Source organism: Erythrolamprus reginae, chromosome 2 (genome assembly GCF_031021105.1).
Source record: "Erythrolamprus reginae isolate rEryReg1 chromosome 2, rEryReg1.hap1, whole genome shotgun sequence".
In the NCBI taxonomy this organism is placed as follows: Eukaryota; Metazoa; Chordata; class Lepidosauria; order Squamata; family Dipsadidae; genus Erythrolamprus; species Erythrolamprus reginae.
In genome coordinates this window covers 204,939,572-204,960,238 of record NC_091951.1, presented here as the reverse complement: position 1 = coordinate 204,960,238, position 20,667 = coordinate 204,939,572, and the positions used below count along the sequence as shown (strand labels likewise).

The window sequence follows — 20,667 nt, the reverse complement described above, 5'->3', positions numbered from 1 at the left end:
GCTGTTTTAGATGTAGGCTAGAACAGTGGTCCCCAAACCTTGGCGGTCTGGGGTGGGGGTTAAAGGGAAACCAGGACACAAAAGGAATGGGATGAGGCATGCACATGCAGCTTGACTTGTGTGAGCAGGGGGTTGCCATGTGCCTGGGCACACGAATGCACACTGGCCCGCCACTCATGCATGTCAAGCTGCATGCATGCGCTGGCCAGCCCTCACTCTTGCAGAATGATCCTGAATAGGCCATAGGCCATAGGCCATAAAAGGAATGAAACAGGGCGGTGATAAAGCATGAAGGTATGAATGTTGATGTGACAAGCCTCACTATCATAAGGTTTGTAAACTATCGCACTGGCTGAAGATTCTGAATGGACCAATGTTAAAAAAATTCCCCAGACCATGAGAATAAAAGCTAAAAGACCACATGATATATATATCATATAAACATTTATTAAACATAACATATATCAACACATAACATAAAGACACCAATATGATATCACTGTATCATATCAGGACCAATTAAAGACACTCAAAAGGTGTACTCAAAAAGGTAAAGTACCTAACTTCAAGAACCATCTTTTATAGTAGTTTCATGTCTAATTTACACCCCCTTCCTCCTGTCCATATATGGGGTTGTCTTGCATCCAATTTCATCATAGTTCCTTGGAACTCTCTAGATTAATCCATCAAGACTTTATGAATGTTTATTGGCCTAAACAATAGGATTTCTTCATCTTGTTACGGGATGTAAACATGTTTTTGTACATTCTTGCTTTTCTGGCAAGAACTACTGTCCAAAAGGTCGGAAGTTTAGTACTCTAATAAGAGTGTTTTGTATCCATCTAGGCCTTAGATGCCTAGATTCTATAGATTCTATAGATTCTTCTCTCAACCAAACTGAAGAAAAAGTGGGGGTGGGGGGGCTTGGGAATGAATACAAGATGAAGTTGGGAAAAGATAACCAAAAGAATAGTATGGGAGCATCATTTTGGCCTTTGCCAACCATACATGCCATGGTGTTATTTTTTTAGGTTGGTCTTGAATTACGGCAATTTAGCTCCACTGGCAACTTTGCCCCCTCTTATAGCTGAAGATTTCCTTCCATCTTTTTTTTTTTGTTCTGGGACCAGCAGGCTTTGCTACAGATGGAGGCAGGGAAAAGGAAAGTGGCACAGTTGCCTAGCAACTACACAGCTCTGTTCTGTTAATCCTGGACCAGAGAAATGTCTGGACTCGGAGCAGAACAGGCAGCTGTGGAGGCAGAGAGAGTCATAGCTATACTCAATATATTGTGAGCTGCTCAAACTTTCCTGGAGGTCGATGCTGGTGGCCGAGAGAATGGAGCTTACTTCTCACATATTTGCAGGAATAGAATAGAATAGAATAGAATTTTATAGGCCAAGTGTGATTGGACACACAAGGAATCTGTCTTTGGTGCATACGTCTCGGTGTACATAAAAGAAAATATACGTTTGTCAAGAATCATGACACACAAGGCTTCATGATTGTCATAGGGTACAAATAAGCAATCAGGAAGCAATCAATATTAATGTAAATTGTAAGGATACAAGCAACAAGTTACCGTCATACAGTCATAAGTGGGAGGAGATGGGTGATAGGGACTATGAGAAAACTAATAGTAATAGTAATGCAGCCTTAGTGAATTGTTTGACAGGGTTGAGGGAATTATTTGTTTAGCAGAGTGATGGCGTTCAGTAAAAACTGTTCTTGTGTCTAGTTGTCTTGGTGTGCAGTGCTCTATAGTGTCGTTTTGAGGGTAGGAGTTGAAACAGTTTATGTCCAGAATGTGAGGGGTCAGTAAATATTTTCACATATTTTCCTCTTTTTGATCCTCAATTGAAGGCAGGTTGGCAACAATTGTTTTTTTTCTGCAGTTCTGATTATCCTCTGAAGTCTGTGTCGGTCTTGTTGGGTTGCAGAACCAAACCAGACAGTCATAGAGATGCAGATGACAGACTCAAAGATTCCTCTGTAGAACTGTATCAGCAGCTCCTTGGGCAGTTTGAGCTTCCTGAGTTGGCGCAGAAAGAACATTCTGTGTTGTGCTTTTTTGATGACGTTTTTGATGTTAGGTGACCATTTTAGGACTTGAGATATAATAGAACCTAGAAATTTGAAGGTCTCTACTGTTGATACTGTGTTGTCTAGTATTGTGATATATCTAGTATTTTATATATTTAGAAACATATACAAATACTTTTGTCTGGCAAAGGGCATGTGTTAACTATGATAACTAAATGGGAGAATCATGTACAATCGCAAGGTCATATCTCTAAACTCCATTGTTTGGAGCAGAATACAGGAGAAGGCCATCACTCTCATGGTTGCTGCTCCCAGTTGAAAGCTGACTACAGGGCTAGATGAAGCTGTACAGATTCAGTGAGATGGTAGGGTGGCTCTAGTACTCTGCCCTGTGTCATATGTATGTATGTTTGTATGTATGTATGTTATGTATTTATTGTATTTGTTTATTTATATGCTGCTCATTCCATAATAATAATAATAACAACAACAACAATAATAATAATAACAAGTATTATTGTTGTTTTGTTGTTGTTGTTATTATTATTATTCATTAGATTTGTATGCCGCCCCTCTCCGAAGACAAAATGGATTCAGAGCGGCTAACAGCAGTCAGAAATACAACAATAATAAAAAAAGCAATACAAAATAACAACAATAAAATCAACAATATAATAAAAACAGTAATATCATTTTTAAAAAACCATGCATATATTACAATCAATCTAATTCCACGCCTGCCTGAAAAGCCAGGTCTTAACAGCTTTCCGGAAGACCGGTAGGGAGGAGATAATGCAAATCTCTGAGGGAAGTTGATTCCACAGGGTCGGAGCCACCACAGAGAAGGCTCTTCCCCGAGGTCCCGCCAATCGACATTGTTTGGCGGACAGGACCTGAGAAGGCCGACTCTGTGGGCCCTTACTGGCCGCAGCGAGGTATGAGGGCAGAAGCCTGTTCTAATCTAACCTCTTGCACTCCACAGAGCTCAGAGACAGAGGACAGTTCCCGTATCTCTATCACCTTCTTCCGCCTTTTCCGTGTCATGCGCCTGGTCAAGCTCCTCAGCAAAGGTGAGGGTATCCGTACCCTCCTCTGGACTTTCATCAAATCTTTCCAGGTCAGAAGGGGAATGATGGGAAAGTAACTGTTGCCTTCAATCTAAGACTTAAAATTGCTGCATGCTTTGTTCTAGCAGGGTAGGAAGTAAGGAACGTTTGAATGTGGTATGAATGTACTGTTTGGTTTTTTAAAATAATGATAGGGTTTTATATATGTCTTTTAATATTAGATTTGTTCCACTGCTATATTGTTTTTATTACTGTTGTGAGCCGCCCCGAGTCTTCGGAGAGGGGCAGCATTCAAATCAAATCAAATCAAATCAAATCAAATCAAAAAATGTATTTTGGAAATGTGCTAACAGGAGCATTAAACCCTGGTTTTGCATCAAACCAGGAGGATCTGCCCTGGCTGCAGACTTATTTCTCCAAATTCACTACTGGTTTTCCCCCCCCTCCTCCACCCAGGCTTTGCCATATGTGGCCCTCCTCATTGCCATGATTTTCTTCATCTATGCTGTCATTGGCATGCAGGTGAGTAGATCATCTTCCTTGCTGCATTTTTTTTCTTGCAAACGAATCTTTGCACAAACCTGAGTGACTTGTCGGCATTTTGGGGGGTAGGAGATAGAACTTTGTGCAAGGCAGCAATAGCAACAGATATTTGTATGTGCATAGGTGTTCCAACCAGCCTAAGTACTACCTATGTTTCTATAGTGTGCAGATTAAAGGCATAATGTCCCCAAGAAACCTTTACTGCCATCTATGGTTGGAGCCAGAAAATTAGCTCTTGCTGTATTCTAGAAGCATCATCCAGCTGCATTTCTAGCAACATAGCAGAAGCATTGTTTTTATTCTCTGTTCTTATGAAAGAGACAGAATGTAAGGAAGGCTGAATTATGTGCACCTGGAAACATTTTGCATTAGAGTTTTTATTTGCTTCTATCCTGTCATGACCCCAAAATTGGATTCCTTGTCTTTCAGACCTTTGGCAAAATAGCTATGCAGGATAATACAGCCATCAATCGCAACAATAATTTTCAGACCTTTCCACAAGCTGTGTTGTTGCTTTTCAGGTATCTCTCTTCCTCTCCTTCTCATGCTCCTCCTTAATTTGGTAGAAGACAAGCAGATGGCTTCTTTCTTCTTCCCTCGTTTCCAAAGGGCTGACAAAATCTGGGCAGATTCACAAATTAAATTCTAATTCACAGATTATGGCTACAATGAATGATAGGATAGGATAGGACAGGACAGAATACAGTAATAGAGTTGAAAGGGACCTTGGAGATCTTCTAGTCCAACCCCCTGCTTAGAAATGCTATATCGCAATTTTTCCCACCCGATGACGTCACTCTCTTCCTTCCTTTCTCATCTTTCTTTCTCTCTCTCTTTCTCTATCTTGCTTCTTCCTCTCTCACACTCTCTTCCTCCCTCTCTCATCTCTTTCTTTCCTTCTCTCTCTTTCTCTATCTCTCCCCCTCTTGCTGGCGGGCGGTGGGCGGCGGGCGGGCGGGCGAGCGGGGGCATCAGCGAGGAAGACCCGGGGAAGGTTCCTTCGGCCGCCCAGCAGCTGATCTGCTCGGCAGCGCAGCGAGGAGCCGAATCGGGGTTTCCACTTTGCGTGGGCGGCAGGGAAACCCCGATCTTCGTCTGCTCGCTGCTGCTGCGCTGCCGAGCAGATCAGCTGCTGGGCGGCCGCAGCAGCAGCGAGCGGACGAAGATCGGGGTTTCCCCGCCGCCCACGCAAAGGGGAAACCCCGATCTTCGTTTGCTCGCTGCTGCTGCGCTGCCGAGCAGATCAGCTGCTGGGCGGCCGAAGGAACCTTCCCTGGGTCTTCCCCGCCACCCACGCAAACTCCACCATCTGCGCATGCGCGGCCATGAAAAAAGGGCGCGCATGCGCAGATGGTGTTTTTACTTCCGCAACCCTACATCGTGAAAAATCGATTATCGCGAGGGGTCTTGGAACGGAACCCTCGCGATAATCGAGGGATCACTGTACCAGGGATGGCAAAGCTTTTTTTCCTCGGGGGCCGAAAGATCGTGCAAGCACATTATCGTGCATACGTGAGTGCCCACACCCATAATTCAAAGGCTGGGGAGGGCGAAAACAGCTTCTGCACCTCCTAGAGGCTCTCTAGGGCAGTGTTTCCCAACCTTGGCAACTTGAAGAGATCTGGACTTCAACTCCCAGCATTCACTGGCTGGGGAATTCTGGGAGTTGAAGTCCAGATCTCTTCAAATTGCCAAGGTTGGGAAACATTGCTCTAGGGGATGGAGATGGCCTGTTTCCCAACTTCTGTTGGGCCCAATAGGCTCGTGTTTCATCCTCCCCAGGCTCCAAAGACTTCCCAGGAACCAGGGGAGGGTAAAAACACCCTCCCCCATCCCCCTGGAGGCCCTCTGGAAGCCAAAAACACCCTCCCAGAGCCTCTGTGTGAGCCAAAAATCATCTGGATGGCACACACGTGCACATTGGAGCTGATCTAGGGCAATGGCTCGTGTGCCAGCAGATATGGCTCCGCGTGCCACCTGTGGCACCCGTGCCATAGGTTTGCCATCATTGCCCTATACCATTTCAGACAAATGGTTATCCAATCTCTTCTTTGAAATTTCCAGTGTTGGAGCATTCGCAATTTCTGGGAAGAAGTTGTTCCCCTGATGAATTGCTCTAACTGTCAGAAGAACTCCCAATGTTTGGTCCAATTTAGGATTCTAATAAATCAGAATTAAAAGCAAGATTTTGGTATTTGAAAACAGGGGTAGACAACATTTATCAAAGCATTACTTTGTCCCAACAGACTTTAATACCACAGAAATAAGAACAGTGTGGGGACCACAAGTTGAATAGGCACCAAAGGAACTTTTCAAATATACGTATAAATAGCAGAAATGTAGTTGTGCTCCTTTTTCTATAATGGCGATTCAGAGGGTGCAGTCAGTGAGCTTACCAAAAGCATGCAGTGCTTCTAAGCATCACAGATGATTTCTTTTACTGTATTACATCTGTTGCATCTGTTTTCCCATCTCTCCTCCTAAAATGTAATAAAAAATAGATTCCGTCAATATTAGCTTGACTGCTCTAGATAGGCACATATATTGTCATGGAATGGAAGAGCTTGCCATACCCTCCCAGGCTCCCTTCCAGCCATCGGATTTCCTACTTGTCTCCTATCTTAGATCTATCTATCTATCTATCTATCTATCTATCTATCTATCTATCTATCTATCTATCTATCTATTTATTTTGTCCAATACACAATTAGGGTTTTAGTGGGTATATATCTATATACACATAGTAAAATACATGATGAAGGTTATAGAGGAGATACTCATAGTAAAATATATCTAAGAAATAATAGAAAAGAAGGTATAGTAATAGAACATATCAATGAAAGAATAGAAGAAGAGATATAGGAATAGAAGAAAGGTATAGGAGATATAGGAGAGCAATAGGACAGGGGACGGAAGGCACTCTAGTGTACTTGTACTCGCCCCTTACTGACCTCTTAGGAATCTGGATAAGTCAACCGTGGATAATCTAAGGGTTAAGTGTTGGGGGTTTGGGGATGACACTATGGAGTCCGGTAATGAGTTCCACGCTTCGACAACTCGGTTACTGAAGTCATATTTTTTACAGTCAAGTTTGGAGCGGTTAATATCTAGTGGCATTTGAGTCTGTTTAGTCTCTTCCCCCCACCCACCCACCCCAGCATTGCATTTCCACCCAATGTGCCTCCTAAATCATCTCCCCAAACAAATTTAAAGAAGGCTGGTTTTGTCTGTTTGCTTTATGCTTTCTCACCTTTTCTCTGTTCTGGCAGGATACATTCAGCCTGTTTTCCCCCCATTTTGTCCCTCCAGGTGTGCCACAGGAGAAGCCTGGCAGGAGATCATGCTGGCCAGCTTGCCTGGCAAGCGCTGTGACCCTGAGTCTGATTTTGAACCCGGGGAAGAATTCACTTGTGGTAGCAATTTTGCTATTGTCTACTTCATCAGCTTCTTCATGCTGTGTGCCTTCCTGGTGAGTTCCCGACATAAGAGTGCCCTCGGCTCTTCCCATTTAGCAGCTGGATTCTAGATCTATCAGCCCAGCCCCTCTTCTGCAGAGCCAGGAGCCATCTCATTATAACTACCAAACTAAAACATTGTTCCCACCATGCATGTCAGCTTTGATGCACCGGTTGTGCTGCCTGAAAATAGACCTAACTCAGAGAACATACCGTATGTGTCATCTTTGAAGTTGTTTCTGCAATTGGAAGCAAACGAACAGCTGGGAGTTAGGGTGGGTGCCGCTTAGCTATCTCCACTCCTGCAGTTTATCTCTCTAAAATTGCTCTCACCCCTCTGGCTGCTGTTTCATCTCCGATGCACAGAGTGGATCCTGTAATGTGTTTCTCCTGTTTCTCTCCTTAGTCAATAACAGCAGGAGCAAACCTCCAATGATGCTCTTGCATTGTTACTAATGATACCCATGATCTGTGTGCGGCATATCCCATTTCCTTTCCCCATTGGGCCAGGCTTATAATTGCTAAAATGAGGAGGATTGATGCTCATGACAAAAAAGGCCACCTCCTATCCCAAATATGAGACACACTATCCCTGTTGAAAAGAAAGGGCATTGTGAGCAAGCAGTGTTCTCCAACTAAAAGTCTTTCAGTCCAATGTAATGCAGTGTAATATAGATCCCCTCATCCCCAGCCAAAAGGGAGGCAAATTATAGTCTGGAATACTGAGAGCAGTGATGGGCTCCTACGGGTATGGTCAGGTACGCAGAACTGGTAGAAAAAATTTGATCATATTTTTTCTTTTTTTCCCTTCTGGGCTCTCGGAAATGATTGGCTTGCATTGGCTGCCCATCAGTTTCCGGTCATAATTCAAAGTGTTGGTCATGACCTTTAAAGCCCTACTTGGCATTGGACCAGATTACCTCCGGAACTGCCTGCTACCGCACGAATCCCAGCGACCGATAAGGTCCCACAGAGTTGGCCTTCTCCGGGTCCCGTCGACTAAACAATGTCGTTTGGCGGGCCCCAGGGGAAGAGCCTTTTCTGTGGCGGCCCCAGCCCTCTGGAATCAACTCCCCCCGGAGATTAGAATTGCCCCCACCCTCCCTGTCTTTTGTAAACTACTCAAGACTCATTTATACCGCCAGGCATGGGGGAGTTGAGATATTCCTTCCCATTGCAAGTTATGCATGGTATGTTTGTGTGTATGTTTGGTTTTATAAATAAGGGTTTTTAGTTGTTATATTATTGGATTGTCACATGTTGTTTTTATCATTGTTGTTAGCCGCCCCGGGTCTACGGAGGGGGGGGCATACAAATCCAATAAATTATTATTATTATTATTATTTTCCTAGCGCAGTAAATGAGATTGAATGTGTATAATTTTAGAAGAGCTGTGTGTGCGTTTGTCTGTGTAAATACACATACAGTTTATATAGCAGGTAATGTATATTTTTGTGTGCCTGTGTGTAATATGTATGTACACATATGGCATGTACACATAGAATTAAATAGTGTATTTTGGATGTTCAGTAATAGTAAGTAGATAGGGAAATTTTATCTCTTTGAGGCGAGGAGAGGCCAGGCACCCTAACCCTAATCCAAACTCTTGACGTGAGTGACATCAAGTTGGCCACCTTTAAGCCAGTTACATGACCTTTAAGCCACCCCCCGGTCACATGATTGTCAAACCACTCCCACCTGGTCACATGGCCATCAAGCCACACCCAAAAAATAAGCCACGGCAACAGTGTGGTAGTAAATTTTTTTGCAGCCCTTCACTGACTGAGAGACATCCTACTGGTGACAGCTACTCCAAGGCATACATTCTGAACATGTTCCAAACCCAGATCAGAGCAATGACTCTTAGAAAGAGTTGCTGACTCTTGAGTACAGTTTTATGAACACTTGCTGAGCCCAACAGGACTTATTTCTAAATAACCTTCACAGGATCAAGCTGCTTGCTTCTGATTTTTTTGCTCTCAATGTCTCCTCATTTTATCTATTAGATCATTAACCTCTTTGTTGCTGTCATCATGGACAATTTTGACTATCTCACTCGGGACTGGTCCATTCTCGGCCCCCACCACCTCGATGAGTTCAAGAGGATCTGGTCGGAATATGATCCAGCTGCCAAGTAAAAAAGCTTAATTCCATTGATTGAAATAGTTTCAGCAAGTGCTTTTGGAAATAGTAGCAGTATCTTTCAGAATTTTCTATCACATAAAATAAGGAAAAATCTTTGACTTCTCTTAAAGTTGTCAATTTCTAGTGTTCTACTGTTATCCGAGACAACAGAAGAATATTTATTTCCATAGCTTTTATGCATACCACAAAAGCCATTGTAGATTATATACTGAGTTAATACTTTGAAAGCGAAATGTAAGTGGTAGTCCTGCCTAAGGATCATGATTTTACTATTTGAGGGGTTTTCCTCAGTGATGAGTTAGACCAGTGTTTCCCAACCTTGGCAACTTGAAGGTATCTGGACTTCAACTCCCAGAATTCCCCAGCCAGCATTCGCTGGCTGGGGAATTCTGGGAGTTGAAGTCCAGATATCTTCAAGTTGCCAAGGTTGGGAAACACTGAGCTAGACAACTCTCCAGCCATCTGGAACTGGCACAGGTCTGTAATTTGACATCAAGTATTGCAGTTGCTGACTCTCTCCTGCCTCTATTTGTTTCAAGACAGTCAATTTCTCTTCAGGATGCTGAATGACAAAACCTAACAGATTTTACACACCTTGGGGATTACCTTTGGATGGTTTCTAACTTAGGAGAGAAATGTCACAACATCTGAGGATGATTTTCAGATAAAATAATAGCAATACCATTGGGACAAGGCAAAGTGTGTTTTCCTAGTAGCGGCATTGTGCATTTACTACATCTATCTTTGAAATGTGTTTCATATCATTATTACTTTCTATACTGCTGTTTGATAAACCTTTGAATTAATAGGCCTCTGGTTTAAATCTATACTTTTAAAATTCTGTTCCTTTATCATGCTTGGCTATTCGTGTGCCTAATAATGTGTTCATGCAGATTAATTTAGAATATCTGCAGCCTATAAATGATACATGACAGGTGTGTTTCATATTTTCCCATTCACCATGGGAACTGGAGGTAATGAGAATGGACTCTCAAAACTAAAGGTGATCGGATAGAGGAAGGCTTAATTAAATGAAGGCTGTTCTTCCAGAGGTTACATCAAGCATCTGGATGTGGTGACCCTACTACGCCGGATACAGCCACCCCTGGGTTTTGGGAAGCTCTGCCCCCACCGAGTAGCTTGTAAAGTAAGTCAATAAAATCAGATTAATCTGGACTATAATGACCACTAACAGGGAGGAGATTACATGGATTCTTGATTTAATTTGCCTATCTTTTAGAGGCTGGTGGCCATGAACATGCCATTGAACTCAGATGGAACGGTCACTTTCAATGCCACCCTCTTTGCTCTGGTGCGTACTTCACTAAAGATCAAGACAGAAGGTAAAGCACTAATTTAATGCTTTTTGTATGTGAAGAGAGTTCCTGTTTTCAGGCTTCGAGTTAAGCTTCCACAAACCTTCCCCCTGTTCTCAATAGCTTCTCCTGTGTCCTACCTACTCTAATCCCATAGACTCCTCCCTTCTCTATACTTTTTTCTCCTGCTTTTGTTTTGCTGGAGTAGTGCGAAACAATTTTTCAAAATGCTTTTTGGGGTTTTAGATTTTTAATTAATTAATTGGATTCAAGATATTGTACACTGTTTTATTATATGTTGTGAGCTGCCCCGAGTCCTCGGAGAGGGGCAGCATAGAAATCCAATAAATAAATAAATAAATAAATAAATAAATAAATTAGATGAATCTTTGATACCATAAAATAATGTTTTAAAATCATATGTTCTAAGGCTGTCTTAATATGCTGTTCTCAAGAGCTAGCCATGCTCTGCAACGCTGTCTACATGGGGCTACCTTTGAAAAGTGTTCGGAAACTTCAGATCATGCAGAATGCGGCCGCAAGAGCCATTGTGGGGCTTCCCAGATTCGCCCACATTTCTGCAACACTCTGCGGCCTGCACTGGCTGCCGATCAGTTTCCGGTCTCAATTCAAAGTGTTGGTAATGACCTTTAAAGCCCTACATGGCATTGGACCAGAATACCTCCGGAACCACCTTCTACCGCACGAATCCCAGCGGCCGATAAGTTCCCACAGAGTTGGCCTTCTCTGGGTCCCATCGACCAAACGATGTCATTTGGCGGGCCCCAGGGGAAGAGCCTTCTCTGTGGCGGCCCCAGCCCTCTGGAATCAACTCCCCCCAAGAGATTAGAACGTCCCCCACCCTCCTTGTCTTTCTCAAATTACTCAAGACCCACTTATATTGCCAGGCATGGAGGAACTGAGACATCTTCCCCAGGCTTTTATATTTTATGTTTGGTATGTATGTGCTGTATGGTTTTAATTGCTGGGGTTTTATGTATCTTTTCTTTTAATATTAGATTTGTATCACTGTTATATTGTTTTTATTATTGTTGTGAGCCGCCCCGAGACTTCGGAGAAGGGCAGCATACAAATCTAATAAATAATAATAATAATAATAATAATAATAATAATAATAATAATAGCCTTCCTGTTTTACTTAAACAGGCAATAATGACAGTCATGCTTTCCCCAGGCTTCATGCCTGCCATTTAAATTGGTTTTCTCCAGATGTGCAATAGTTATAAGGCTGGAAAGATGTCTATAGATCACATATCTAAACCAGAAATATTTTTCTTCCCCGTTTTCTTTTCTTCCCTAATTCATTTCCCCTCCATCTGACTCTATTGCCACTATTCGTTTTTGTTAGTTCCAAAGCTACTTGGGGTAGTTTTGGATAACCTAGTAGAGGAATCAGGAATAAAGTCTTATTCTCCTCTTCTCTTATAGGTGACCTGGATCTGGCCAATAGGGAACTGCGTTCTGTCATCAAAAAGATCTGGAAACGGACTAAGCCCAAATTACTGGATGAGGTGTTACCTGTTGCAGAAGGTCGGTGTTCCTTTGACCTTTCTGTTAAGTCAATCTCTTATCAAGTCTCCAGAAAGTCAAGAGAGGAGGGAAGATTAAACATTACCTTAGCTTAATGGGCCACTTAAATATTCACAGAAGTTGAACAGCTGTTAAGACTTGTTTGGTGCTGCACCAATTAAGATTCTGCAGGTGTAACAAAAATATTATTTTCCTGATAACTGTTTCTGATGCAAAATGGAAGTCATCCTTGAAAACAATAAAATGCACTCAGCACTACAAGAACAGTGGTGCTATTCTCTTGTAGTTAAAAAAAAGGCAAACATTTTTGTGATATCACCTCATAGTTTTTAGGGGAACATGAATACAATGGTACCTCTACTTAAGAACTTAATTCAGTTCCATGACCAGGTTCTTAAGTAGAAATGTTCTTAAGAAGAAGCAATTTTTCCCATAGGAATCAATATAAAAGCAAATAATGCGTGCAAACCCATTAGGAAAGAAATAAAAGCTCAAAATTTGGGTGGGAGGAGGAGGAGGAAGAGGAGGAGGAAAGTTGTTGCCAAAGGAAGAAGGTGAGGTGAGGGAAATAAAAAAAATCCAAAACTTTAAGGCTTAAAAAAAAAAAAGAGGGACTCTGAGGAGGCAATGAGGAGCATGCGTCTCCAATACACCCAGCACGAGGCTGCCTCCCATACACTGCCTCCCATACACTGGCTGCTGCTCTTGCTACCTGCTGCATCTTCCTTTCTATGCTGAAGGCTCCCCTCTCCTCTCACTCACTCACTTTGTAGTCGGTGCCTTTCCTTCGCTGTGGCGACTCCTCGGCTGCCCAGAGCGAAGGGAGTGTTTCTTTTCTCTGGGCGCTGGCAGAGGTTTATTCCCTGTCCAAGCGCCCAGAGAAAGGAAAATGCTTCGTTTGCTCTGGACTGCCAAAGCCTCCTTAAGCGCCACCGAAAGGCTCCTGTGGCAGCCCAGAAAAGCCCAAGATGGTCGGCATTAAAGGGGGAATGGCAGGAAACTGGCTGGGCCTTCATGCCGCTCTCAAATTTCCTGGGAAATTTTTCCAGGCTCGGGTTCTTAAGTGGAAAATGGTTCTTGAGAAGAGGCAAAAAAATCTTGAGCACCCAGTTCTTATCTAAAAACGTTCTTAAGTAGAGGTACCACTGTACTTTGAACTTAACCACAGGTTCCTAAACGCTTGCATCTTCCATTGGCAGGGGAGGAGATAACGGTAGGAAAATTCTATGCCACATTCCTGATCCAAGATTATTTCCGTAAATTCCGTAAGCGGAAAGAAAAGGGACTGCTTGGACCAGATGGGTCCCCAAGTAACTCTTCCGCCTTACAGGTAACTACCATTTTTGAGCCAAATCCCTTAAATCAGGGGTCTCCAACCTTGGCAACTTTAAGACTTGTGGACTTCAACTCCCAGAATTTCTCAGTAGCTTCTCCGAGGTTGGAGACCCCTGCCTTAAATGGTCAGATGAATAGGTCAGCTGATCTTTTTGTCTTGGGACCTCTCCCCATGAAGGCTGGACTGAGCTGCTTACAAGATCTGGGGCCTGAGATCCGCAGAGCAATGTCCTGTGACCTGGAAGGAAAAGAGGAGGAGGAGGAAGAGGAAGAGGAAGTTGAGGAGAAAATCATTGAGGAAGAGACAGCCATGTATAAGGTAAAGCCTTCGTTCCAGCTGGATTTAAGGAAGAAAATTTGTAGCTGTGAAAAGGTTGCATGGTTGAAAGCACTTGATTTTTCTCCAAAGAAAAGTGGAAATAATAGATTAGGAAGAATGCTGGGTTGAAATCCTTTCTGACTTTAAAAAACAAGGTTTTAAGAAAAAATATTTACAGGAGATATGTGTTTTTGCATGGAGGAACTTTCACTCATGTGAATCTACTCATGTGAGCTCTGTTCTCTGAAGTGAGAAAACATTTTTTTCCAGTTTAGTAATAATGAAGTCTTCATTGTGTGTTATCTGTTAATCTAGAACAAGGATACTGTTTATTGGAGCCTTCTTTGGAGTGGAGTATAGTTAGTTTCATATTCATAATAAAGTCTATGTTTTGCTATGTTTGAGATAGTGGCTGAAGGTCTTGGGAAATCATGAGTTCTAGTCAGGGGTGGATTTTAACTTAACCTTACAGCCGATTTGCTTCTTTCCACAACACGAGGCTGTGCAGTCGCATTGCACAGTAGCAAAATCATCCCCTTTAAAAAAAAGAAAATCTGAAAATAAATGGTAACTGCATGCACAGTGCCAGAAACTTGGCTTCTGCACAGGTGGACAAGAAAAAAATATCTGGAAATTTTTTTTAAAAAAAATCTACCCCCTCAAAAAGCAAAAATTAGATGGCGACTGCATACACAGTGCTGAAAACTTGGCTTCTTCACATGGGCAGAAGAAAAAAAATGGGAAAAAATCCCCCCTCAAAAAAATTATAAAAAAAGAAAGAAAGATGGCAGCGTTCACGGACCAGCACCGACTGAACCGGTTCCATGACATCATTGTGACGTCACCAATGGGTCACCAATGGGTTCCAAACCAGGAGGAACCCACCTCTGGTTCTACTTCTTCCTTAGATATGAAAACTGGCTGGGTGACCCTGAGACTGGCAGTCTCTCTCAACTCAATCTGTCTCACAGTTTATTATTGTAAAAAAAATAGTATTTCTACAAAAAGAAGGCAGGATATAAATCTAATAAATAATAAAATATTCCATTTGAGAAATAATTTTGTTAGATCATGTTCTGTCTGGCTCTCTGGTAGACTCCTCCCAAAAAATTCACAGGTACAAATTTCAGACACACACGCGTTTGAAAATTCACTTAAACCAAGCCCTCTTTTGGGATAGCAAAGAGCACTTGTCTCCAAACAAACTGGTAATTTGTACAAGTCCCTTATCAGTTCTGTGATACTTAGCTTGCAGCTGTGAGGCAATTCACAGTCCTTCTTTCACAAAGTGAAACACACTTTGCTCTGGTTTAGTTTCAAAGCGGGGAAAAATCAGCACACAAAAGGTCAAAGTCAGTAAAGCAGTCACGAAACACAACGATCAGATAATCCTCCACAATGGCCAAACCCACAGGCTGCTATTTATAGCAGCCTCACTAATTACCACAGCCCCACCCAACCACAGGTGGCCTCATTTTCTTTGATAATACCCTCTGAGTTGTTGTTGCCTATGCATTGCTCTCCGCATGTGTGGCTGTATCATTAACTCTTGTTCTGAATCCAAAGAGGAGCTAGATAATTGATCACCTTCTGAGCTGTCTGCCACACTCTCCTCCTCCCTGTCACTCATGTCAGAGGAGCCTTCATCATCAGATTCCACCAGGGCAAAACAGGCCTGCAGCATGTGGATGTCTCCCCCACATCCACAGTCCTTGGGGCAGGAGCTGGGCCAGAGCTAACCACAACAGAACAGGGGTTAAAAAATGCTTGTCTTCTCTGGTTGGGTTGGGTTGTCCACTTTTATAGTCCTAATGTGTGGACTATAAATTCTGATAAGCTGAGAATTATAGCCAAGTGTACCTCAAAACCCACTCAAGAGCATGGGATCCCTGGAGCGTTAACAGAGAGCTTAACTCCAAGCACTAGTTGCTCATTGGTTTTTCCTTTGGCTGTGATTTGGTTCGGCATTTTTATTTAAGTTAAGACAGGGTTTCAACATGGAATTAACATGAATAGATTTTAAAAGATGAATTCTTTGGAAAGTCAAATCCTAGCACCCCTCAAGCTAATTGAGCCGAGATAATTCAGCTAGCCCGTTCTGTTTTTCCACACCTACTCTTCTGTACTGAAATTGGAAAAGGTTGCTACTAGGTTTCTCGGAGAGCAGATGCATGCGCAATATGGTGTTATGCACTGCAGAAGAGAAGAGAATTTGAGATATTTGAAGAAAGGGAATAAGAATTCTGACTGCATACTTATAAGGTGTTTCTAGCCTGACAAGGCTAAAAACACAGCAATTACGGTTCTTATTTTGCATGAAGCCTAAAAGCTCTACAAGAATTTGGAGAGCATTTTTTGAAGAAATTCCTCTGAACATTTCTTGCCTAACTCCCCTCCCACACAAACCAGGAGCCAATTTTCATGTGGCATATTAATGGCTGATTTCTAAAAAAGAAATATGGCTCAAATTGTTCCCTTAAGTCTAAAAGCCCACTTTTTCTAGCAGGTTTGGAGCTAAAGAATATACAGCAATTAATTTTCTGTTAGTGAGCATTTACATTTACTTCAGATTATTCTCAGGGTATCTGCAGGGAGCGTTAAAGAAAAGTCACATCCATACCTGTAAAAATGTTGGATTGTATGATTGCGGCTGCCATCTATACTTTTTTGAGCCCATCCCAACCCCGTAGATACCCATTATTCATTCTCTTTTTCATTGACTGAATTGTTTCATATTCAGTTTATGAGTGCTGAGCTTGGGCATTACAATTTCTTATCCAACTTCAAACCCTAGAACAGTGATGGCAAACCTTTTTTTCCTTGGGTGCCAAAAGAGCGTGTGTGTGCGCTATTGCGCATGCATGAGTGCCCACACCCACAATGTCTGGGGAGGGCGAAAACACCTTTCCCCACCCCCTGGAAGCCCTCTGGAGGCTGGAAATGGCCTGTTTCCCAACTTCTGATGGGCCCAGTTGGCTTGTGTTTCGCCCTTCCCAGGCCCTTCCCAGGCTCCAAAGCCTTCTCTGGAGCCGGGGGAGGGTAAAAATGCCCTCCTGCATCCCCCACAGGCTGGAAGCCAAAAACGCCCCCCAGAGCCTCTGTGTGAGCCAAAAAATCAGCTGGCCAGCGCACACACAGGCACATTGGAGCTGAGCTAGGGCAACGGCTCACGTGCCAGCAGATATGGATCCCTGTGCCACCCTTGGCACCCGTGCCATAGGTTTACTTACCATCACTACCCTAGAATGTTGGATTATCATCCAAATGTGTAATTAGAAGAGACTATATGGACTTTTAAACAGTCCCTCTGCAATTTGCATTGGAGCTGATTAAACTAGCCTCAGGAAGGCCCATGCTCTTAAAAATCTTCCAAGATAGAGAAACCTCAATCCCATAAGGAGCCAGTTCCACTGTTGTACAGATCCTACTATTTATAAAGGGGTTTTTGTATCTAAAAAACAAATCTAGGTTAGTGTGACTTGTAGCCATTATTTTTGTTTCTACTTTCTTTGGACATTAAGTTAAAAGTTCCCTATGGAGTCTTCAGAGAGGGGCGGCATACAAATCTAATATATTATTATTATTATTATTATTATTATTATTATTATTATTATTATTATTATTTTATTATTATTTTTTAACATCTTGAATCAGTATAAAGTCTTTCATTAGCTAGCCATTCCTAGATTCAAACCTGGGCTACTTTTGCCTTGCTAGGCAGTGCTTTTACCATCTAAGCCAGTGTTTCCCAACCTTGGCAACTTGAAGATATTTGGACTTCAACTCCCAGAATTCCCCAGCCAGTGAATGCTGGGAGTTGAAGTCCAAATATTTTCAAGTTGCCAAGGTTGGAAAACACTGCTCTAAGCCACCGGCTCTCCTCCCTTTTATCAACTGAGCCATATGTATGCTCCTTTTCATATTTGGATATACCAGGTGACTCGACAGAAAAATATATACATATGTATGCACAGAAAGAGACTCATACACATCCATGCAGAGTACTAAAGAAAATGGGGGGATTCCAGAGCAAAGAGCACCAAAGACTAGGAAGCCACATGTGTGCAAAAGAAGCTCCAAATGTAAGACTGGGGTTGACACATAGATTTGAAAGAACAGGCTGTTTAAAATATCTAGCTAGATCACATGTATAACCTATTAAGCTATCCAGGAACAGCAATGGGCAACAGGACAATTGTTGATTTCCAAGACCTCCTTCCTTTCTTCTTACAGAGTTCTGAGTTGTATAGTGAAGCCCCTGACCGCCATGCCTCGGTCACTGAGACTCCAGCAGAACAAGAAGACAAGATTGCGGCTTCTCAGCCCCTCTCTAAGACCAGCTCTTCCCATATGTTAAATGGGCTGAAGCCCTACGAAGAGAACATTAGTGGCAGTGACGAGCCTGCTGACGTGCCTCTCGTTTCCATTCAACGCAGGATAAACAGGTGCGGAAAGGTTAAATGGGCCTTTGGACAGGGGAGGAAAGAAGGTAGTTGTAAATCCAGTGGGGCATGGTAAATTATGGGAGGGGAAAGAGCTTGGGAGACTGAAACTCCACACAACCATGTATTTCTATCCAGGCAACGCTCCAGTTTCCCACCAACAGGAGAAGGAATAGTTAACCACACTGAAGTTTGTACAGAGGACACCTCAGCTGAGCTGGAAAACTATAGCCAGGCGGAAGACTCTGAAAACTTGTCCCTCCACGACAAGTAAGTGTTAGGGGCTGAGGCATAGCAGTGCAGTATTGCACCACAGCCTTGGCTCGGTTTGCAAGTAATGACAAGGGAACTCAATTTGCTTCTTGGCACTCCACTTCCATATACAGTGGTACCTCTACTTAAGAACTTAATTCATTCCGTGACCAGGTTCTTAAGTAGAAACGTTCTTAAGTAGAAGCAATTTTTCCCATAGGAATCAATGTAAAAGCAAATAATGTGTGCAAACCCATTAGGAAAGAAATAAAAGCTCGGAATTTGGGAGGGAGGAGGAGGAGGAAGAAGAGGAGGAGGAAGACAGTCGCTGCCGAATGAAGAAGGTGAGGTGAGGGGAATAAAAAAAATCCAAAACTTTAAGCCTTAAAAAAAAAAGGGACTAAGGTGGCGAGGAGGAGCATGCGACTACCATACACCTGGCGCGAGGCTGCCTGCCATACACTGTGCCAGAGAAGGAAACTCAGGGGGAATGGCAGGAAATTAGCTGGGCCTTCGTGCCACTCTCAAATTTCCTGGGAAATTTTTCCGGGCTCGGGTTCTTAAGTACAAAATGGTTCTTAAGTGGAGGCAAAAAAATCTTGAACACCTGGTTCTTATCTAGAAAAGTTCTTAAGTAGAAGCATTCTTAAGTAGAGGTACCACTGTATTTGTTTTAATTAACTATCCGGTAGATCAATAATATGTCCTCCAATGCCATGTCCACACTCTATCATGGTCCCTCTGTATATTTTGCCCAGTCAGATGAGCAGAACATTCTGAGGATGTCCTCTAACTTGAAAGAGCAGATCTTGAGCATCGAGTAGGGGCAGAACTAAGCCTTCTAATTCTTCAGAACCTACATCTGACTTGGAGGATGCCTCATAATCCCCAAACTCCTAAAAACAATTGCGTGAAGCAGAGGGGCAATGCAGGAATAAAAGGCTTGCAGGATCAGCCACTGTGTCTGTAAAGTTGTACTCAGGAGCCAGGAATATCTCCCTTAAGAGCTAATAAATGTGGTCTGAATATGGGAGAAGTATCCCGCTGCTTCTGCATGAAAGCCTTCAATAGAACAAATACTGGGAGCTACGTTTATCACCTGTGTATCCCAAATCTTGCTTTATTTCTCAGCTAGGCTGAACTTCTCTTATTACTTGCTTTTCTGAATAGCATACTTTGGCCCTCCTATTTTTGTACCTGGAGTGGACTTGGATAAAGTCCAAGCTGCTTTCTCTTCACAGTCAGGACATCCTAATCCATGACCTTCGTTTACCAGACGGTGTCCTTTATCCTGGACAGTTTCTTTCTGGCCACTTTATGCAGATGGAGGGGTTATTTTTGAGGGACCACGTATTGCAGCTGGCTCTTGGCTATCACGGTTTATACTTTGCAGGCTTAACTTAACTACCTTGGAACTGAGCAGGTAAGTTTGCCACTCCGATAAAAATGCCCAGTTGTCTCATCTGAGAAACATCCATGGTAATATTTCACACATTCGATTAAATTTGCTCCCAGTTATTGGGAATAATCCACATAATGGGCTGAACTATGTGGTTGCATTTCTCGTACAGGCAGCCGCATCTACACAACCCTCCGTCCCACGAGCGTCTCTGGCAGAGTGGCTACGGGGGCTCTCTGCCTCTGCCCTCCCATCGGCTCAACAGAAGACTCGACAAAGGAGTACTGGATGGCAGGCAGACCAAGCGCCGGCGCCTCTTGCCTGCCACTCCCGCAGGTCAGGATGATGGGGATTTGGTGTTAGGTGGAGAGTAGCTGGAAGAGGGAGAGAAGAAACTATGCAAACTTGTCTTCGTTGCAGGAATATTTGTCTTATCACATCACAGAAAGCTGTGTACAGTATCTACAAATGAAGCAACAATGTCTATGCAGTCTAGGGATGGCCCGGTGCCAGAATGGCGGAACACCGTTCCGGTGGTGGCAGTGGAGCATGTAGCTTAGCTTCATTGCCACCGGGCGTGCACATGCTATGCACATGCAATCGGCACGATTCTGGTAATTACTTCTGCGCATGCACAGAGGCAAAGAAACTGGCAATTTTTGCTGCCGGAAGGACATCCACACACGTGCAGCCGAATCTAGAGTGGCAGCTGGAGCCAGCAGCAAAAGTGGCCTGCTGGAGCTCTGGCCGTGTGGCCTGCTTTCTGCTCTCCTGCACCGCAGGCATCTCTCGGCGTGGCG

General features: G+C 43.2%; 1 protein-coding gene across 1 annotated transcript in view; it reads left to right on the top strand.

The window, feature by feature from the left end:
* CACNA1F (calcium voltage-gated channel subunit alpha1 F) overlaps window positions 1–20,667 on the top strand; it is an 82,574-nt gene that overhangs the window by 55,964 nt on the left and 5,943 nt on the right. The window contains exons 35-47 of the mRNA XM_070736814.1: window positions 3,026–3,160; window positions 3,567–3,632; window positions 4,083–4,174; window positions 6,963–7,122; window positions 9,115–9,242; window positions 10,304–10,400; window positions 10,494–10,596; window positions 12,019–12,120; window positions 13,320–13,450; window positions 13,634–13,774; window positions 18,008–18,219; window positions 18,355–18,486; window positions 20,040–20,203. Of these exons, the coding sequence (XP_070592915.1) occupies window positions 3,026–3,160; window positions 3,567–3,632; window positions 4,083–4,174; window positions 6,963–7,122; window positions 9,115–9,242; window positions 10,304–10,400; window positions 10,494–10,596; window positions 12,019–12,120; window positions 13,320–13,450; window positions 13,634–13,774; window positions 18,008–18,219; window positions 18,355–18,486; window positions 20,040–20,203 (1,663 nt within the window). The remainder of the gene's footprint in view (window positions 1–3,025; window positions 3,161–3,566; window positions 3,633–4,082; window positions 4,175–6,962; window positions 7,123–9,114; window positions 9,243–10,303; window positions 10,401–10,493; window positions 10,597–12,018; window positions 12,121–13,319; window positions 13,451–13,633; window positions 13,775–18,007; window positions 18,220–18,354; window positions 18,487–20,039; window positions 20,204–20,667) is intronic.